Consider the following 6,000-nt stretch of genomic DNA (forward strand, 5'->3'; position numbering starts at 1 on the left):
TTCCTGACTCCAAGGATGTAAAAGATCAACCATATTGCCAATCCAAAATCTGATATTAATATTGTCATGTTATGTTATTTAATTGTTTTCCAATCATATCAAATTTTCATAACCCCATTTGGGGTTGTCCTGGCAAAGATCCTAAAATGATTTGCCATTTCCTTCTCCAGTTACAGATAAGGAAATTGAGGTAAACAGGTGAAATGAATTGTCAATGTTACAAAGCTATGTATTCCACATCAAAGAAAAAATACCTAAACCTTCTAGTTCTTCCAAGTACTAAGGTATCGCTGTCAGCATCATATAAGACATGGCAACTTCACTTTTTTTTCTATACATGAACAATCTTGGAATTCAATACAAGAATATATAATTTGTAGATATTTCACTTCAAAATGAAAGTTTGGGGCAATTCTTTATCGTGTCATTTTTCCACCAGCATGTATCCACATTGTGTCTTTGTGTCACATTTTGTGACTCTGTATTGCAATATTTCAAACTTTTATTATTATTATTATATCTGTTATAGCAAGCTATAGTTAGTACTATTATAACTGTTTGGAGGCACCACAAACCACACACCTATATAAGATGGCAAATTTAATTGATAAATGTATATTCTGACTGCTCCACCAACCAGCTGTTCCTATCTCTCTCTTCCTCTGCTGAGGGCTCCCTATTCTCTAAAATAGAATGATACTGAAATTAGGCTAATTAATAATTCTTTAATGGCCTCTAAGTATTTAAGTGGAAGGAAAAGTCAAGTTATGGAGCAAACTTCATTGTTGCTCTTTAAAAAATTGCCACAGCCATTTCAGCTTTTAGAAACTTCTACTTGATCAATATCAAGTCATCAACAGTCATCAACATCAAAGCAAGACCTTCTATCAGCATAAAGATTACAACTTGCTGAAGGCTTAGATGATGGTATAGGAATACATAAAACTCATTAATCCAACCATTTTATTTTATTTTATTTTATTTTTTTTTTTTTGAGGCTGAGATTAAGTGACTTGCCCAGGATCACACAGCTAGGAAGTGCTAAGTGTCTGAGACCAGATTTGAACTCCGGTCCTCCTGAAGTCAGGGCTGGTGCTCTATCCACTGCGCCACCTAGCTGTCCCCAATCCAACCATTTTAGAACTAAGACTATCAAACTGTGCATACACTTTGATCCAGTAATACTACTACTAGGTTTGTATCCAAAAAAGATCATACAAAAGAGAAAAGGACCCACATATACAAAAATTTTATAGCAGCTCTTGTTGTGGTGGCAAAGAATTACAAATTGAGGGGATGCCTATCAGTTGAAGAATGGCTGAATAAGTTATGGTATATGAATGTGATGGAATATTATTGTTCTATAATAAATGATGAACAAGTGGATTTCAGAAAAACCTGGAAAGACTTACCTGAACTGATGCTCAATGAAATGGGTGGAACCAGGAAAACATTATACACAATAACAGCAACATTAGGTCACCTCAGCATTACAATAATTTAAGACAAGTCCATAAGTCTCATAATGGAAAATGCTCTCTACATCCAGAGAAAGAACTATGGAGTTTGAATACAGATTGAAACATACTATTTTTGCAGATTGAAGCATACTATTATTGCTTTTTTCCCCCTATATCATGATTTTTCCCTTTTGTTCTGATTCTTCTTCCCAACATGACTAATGTGGAAATAGGTTTAATATGATTGTGCACACACAACCTTTATCCGATTTATCCGATTGCTTGCTGCCTTGGGAAAGGGATAAGAGGGAAAAAGGGAGAAAAAAAGTGGACTCAAGATCTTACAAAAATGAATGTTGAAAACTATCTTTACATGTAATTGAAAAGTAAAATATTAAGAAAAAAAGGTGTATTTCAAACTGAATAGGGAAACAGGTGAGGATAAGGAGAGGGTGGTTAGAAGAAAGAGTAAAACTGGAGAGGAAAGAGCTGTAATCAAAAAGTGTTTTGAACCTGAATGATTCAGAAAAGAACTGGAAACTAAGTGGGTGCCCTTCAATTGATAATGATGAATGAAATGGAATATTATCAAACCATATGAAATGACAAAAGAGAAAATTTCAGAAAATCCTGGGACATTAAACCAAGAGCATAATTTATGTAAGGACAACACTAAAGAACTTTGAGACTTATGAACTCTGATCAATGTAATAACCAATCATATTTCCAGAGCACTTAGATGATGAAGCATATTACCCACTTTTTTTTTCCTTTTTGTTTTAATGAGAAGGGGATATTTAAAGGTAGTGGAAAAAAGGGTAAGTGATAGTGATGCCCTCAAAAAAAAGAGGACCAATGAAAAATAATTTAAATGTCATTAGCTAACTAGAATCAGGACTTGAGTTCAAATTCAGACTCAAGACATTTATTAGCTGTGTGACCTTTGGTAAGTCATTTAACTTAGTTCCATATCTATAAAATGAGCTGGAGAAGGAAATGGCAAACCACTCCAGTATCTTTGCAAAAACAAAAACAATCAAAATAACAAATGAAGTCACAAAGAGTTGGATGTAGTTGAAAAAAGTAAAAAACAAAAACTTGATTAAAAAAAGCAAATTAGCAGTATCAGAAATGAAAAAGGTAAACTCACAACTGATGAAATAGTAATAAAAGAACATATTAGGAGCCCAACTATTTGCTAGTAAAACTGATAATCTAAATGAAATGGATGAATATTTACAAAATTATAAACTGAGGGGGCAGCTAGGTGGTACAGTGGATAGAGCACCAGCCCTGAAGTCAGGAGGACCAGAGTTCAAATCTGGTCTCAGACACTTAACATTTCCTAGCTGTGTGACTCTGGGCAAGTCACTTAATCCCAATTGCCTCAGGGGAAAAAAAAGAAAAAAAATTATAAACTGAGATTAATGGAATGTGAAAAAAATTTTTTAAATAATCTCATCTTAGAAAAAGAAATTGGACAAGTCATAAATTTACTCCCAAAGGGAAAAAAGGATCATATGGATTTTCAAGTGAATTCTACCAAACATTTAAAGAATTAATCCAACTATTACATCAACTGTCTGAAAAAATATATAACAAAAGAGACCCTACTAAATTCTTTCTATGACTTAAATATAGTCTTGATAATAAACTAGGGAGAGTCAACACAGTAAAAGAAAACTATTGATTACTATCCCTATTAAGTATTGATACAAAAACTTTAAAATAAATATTAGCAAACAGTCAACACATCACAAAGATTACATATAAACTATAATTAGGCTGGATTTATACCAAGAATGCACAGTTTACTGTTAGTTCTCTTTTTCTCTTTCCTTCTCTCTTCTCCCTTTCTCCTCCCCTCTCCCTATGTTTTGCCTTTCCGAACTAGGTTGTAAACTCCTATGTAAATATTTGTTAGTTGATTGATTCCTATATGGATAGATAAGAAAAGTGTCCCCAAAGGAAAGAACTTGCCCACCTGCACAAACATCAGTGTGTTTGTTTTATTTCTAAGTTTGTTTAATATATGTGATTATGACTCTGCTTCCTCTTGACAGATTATAACAGCAGTGACTTAAAAACAGCCTGCAGAAAGCATGAGCTTTATGTGAGCTTTCAAGATCTAGGATGGCAGGTGAGTTCTCTGGATATTCTCTGGTAGGATATTGATCACAAACCTTCCTATGGCACAAACCCAAACCTTAGGGTAATTTGCAAAAATCAATAGCTTTAGGGTTTATGTAAACTCTTGAGAGAAAGCCTACAACCTAGAAGATAGTGTTATGAACTGTTTTAGCCAAAACCTTTATCACCCAGTGGCCAACCTTTACAGATAAACCATCCTAACAGATTGGTTTGGGATGACAGACTATCATTAACCTTTCTAGTTAGTAGGATTTGTACTTCATTAGCAAAAGATTTCATAAGATGAAGCAATGGGGTATTTTTGTGCACCAGAATAAAAAAAAAAATAATTGTTTTAAAAATTATGGAATATTTCTTGTTTTGTTCTAAAGGATTGGATAATTGCACCAAAAGGATATGCAGCCAATTATTGTGATGGAGAATGTTCCTTTCCACTCAATGCACATATGAATGCAACAAACCATGCAATCGTACAGACTCTAGTGAGTACACAGATTTCATTTTCTATCTAGAGTATGTCATACAAGTGTAGAGTATGACTTCTTTTTTCTTTTTTAATAGGTTCATCTGATGAATCCTGATTACGTTCCTAAACCATGTTGTGCACCTACCAAGCTAAATGCTATTTCAGTGCTTTACTTTGATGACAACTCCAATGTCATCTTGAAAAAATACAGAAATATGGTGGTGAGAGCTTGTGGATGTCATTGACCTGAAAGCCAAAATCTCACCTGGTAAAACCCTATGAAAATCCGTCCTGGATTCCTAGGTGACATCTGCTGTGAGAAAAGCTGCAGAGGCAGGGCTGACTTTGAGTAGATTGTCAAACAATTATATGTTGGTGCCTTATGGAAAAAAAAGAAGAATTAAAGGACTTTTCATTGATAAATTGCTCACTGGATAAATAATGTGAGTAGGGACTGGTTTGTAGGAAGCTTAGCATGGGTGTGTAACAAGATGTGTTTGAAGGATTTTCCCAAAGAAAAGTCTGCCAAAAGTAATTTGTTTTAGCTTGGATCAAGCTATTTGTGGTGTTAATGCCTGAGAATGAAGAATAAAATTTAGGGGAATAAAGCTATTTTAGGCTGTGTAAAGTAAATGTCAAAAGTAAATGTTACAAGTAAATAAGCTTGGAGGCAAATTGTTGGTCTTAGGGTTTATTCACGACAAAAAAAAAAAAAAAATTAGACTAACACCCCTAGGCATATTCTGGGGGTCCAGGAAGTGCCTTGTTTTAGAGTATGAAGTATGTGTTGGAGCTTTGCTGGTGTGAGAATACACTTATTTCAGTCAAAGAAAAAATTTTCCCATGCCTCAATCCTCCTACTAGATCTCTTTTCCCTTAGGTCTGAGCATACACTGAATTTATATATGTAAGTACTAAGCACTTGGCCCCTCATCCTTTGAAGCAAATCTGGATTGGGGGGGATATACTTTTAATAGTTGTCTTCTCAACAGACTGTATAACTTGTGAAAACAGTGTTATGACCCACCTTTTTAGTAGATCCTGTTTGAAAATACAGCAAATGATGGAAAATTGAATCTAGCAGCCTATCTATATATCAATGAAGTAGGTTTGGCTTTTTTTTCTCTTATCATGGAATACACTTAATACCAGAATCAAAACAAAATTTTAAAAGGTGAAATTGAAAGTCTTTGCAGAGATATCCCCACATTTTATGAAGTGGATTGGGTAATTACACTGTTTAAGAAAAAGAACCACAGTCTCAGGTAGAGGTGGTCAAGCTCCGATTAAATCTTAGGTTATTTTTAAAATAAAATTCTGGTTTTGGGCAACCATGTAATAAGAAATCTATTTCATGCTAAACTGGTTAAACAATACATTTATGATCTATAACTATTTGCACTTACAGTTTTTTGTAAATATAAACTATAATTTATTGCCATTATTTTATATCCATTTTGCTGTATCATTTAAAGAAAGACTAGGCTTTTTTTTAAAAAAGAGTTTATTAGAAAGTTTCAGTGTAAACAAATTGTACCACTTTGATTTTTTTTAATACAATATACTCATGATGCAAAGCTCCAGACATTCATGAGGATTGTGCTTCTCTAGACAGTTTTTAAAAACCATTTGTGAACCAACCATGTGTGTTTAATAAAGACTTCCTTCAAGGCAGAGATGGATAACATGGTCTAGTTAATTCTCTGCTCTAAAGTACCAGAAAAAATATGTATATATATATGTACACATATACATACAAATGTATATTGTACACATACACACATATATATATACATATACACGTATATATATATATTATAATGGGTAAGATTTCTTGCCACCTGTTACCTTGTGCTAAATGAGATATCTTGGGTTGGAACAATTAAAGGGAAAAAATGGGAAATGGGGAGGAAGTTAGGATGA

General features: G+C 33.6%; 1 protein-coding gene across 1 annotated transcript in view; it reads left to right on the forward strand.

The window, feature by feature from the left end:
- Positions 1-4,800, forward strand: part of BMP6 (bone morphogenetic protein 6) — a 196,767-nt gene extending 191,967 nt beyond the window's left edge. Inside the window, exons 5-7 of the mRNA XM_074271188.1 lie at positions 3,524-3,600; positions 3,983-4,093; positions 4,173-4,800. Of these exons, the coding sequence (XP_074127289.1) occupies positions 3,524-3,600; positions 3,983-4,093; positions 4,173-4,322 (338 nt within the window). The 3' untranslated portion in view covers positions 4,323-4,800. The remainder of the gene's footprint in view (positions 1-3,523; positions 3,601-3,982; positions 4,094-4,172) is intronic.
- The last annotated feature ends 1,200 nt before the right edge of the window (positions 4,801-6,000 follow it).

This window comes from Sminthopsis crassicaudata, chromosome 1, assembly GCF_048593235.1.
Source record: "Sminthopsis crassicaudata isolate SCR6 chromosome 1, ASM4859323v1, whole genome shotgun sequence".
Taxonomy (NCBI): domain Eukaryota; kingdom Metazoa; phylum Chordata; class Mammalia; order Dasyuromorphia; family Dasyuridae; genus Sminthopsis; species Sminthopsis crassicaudata.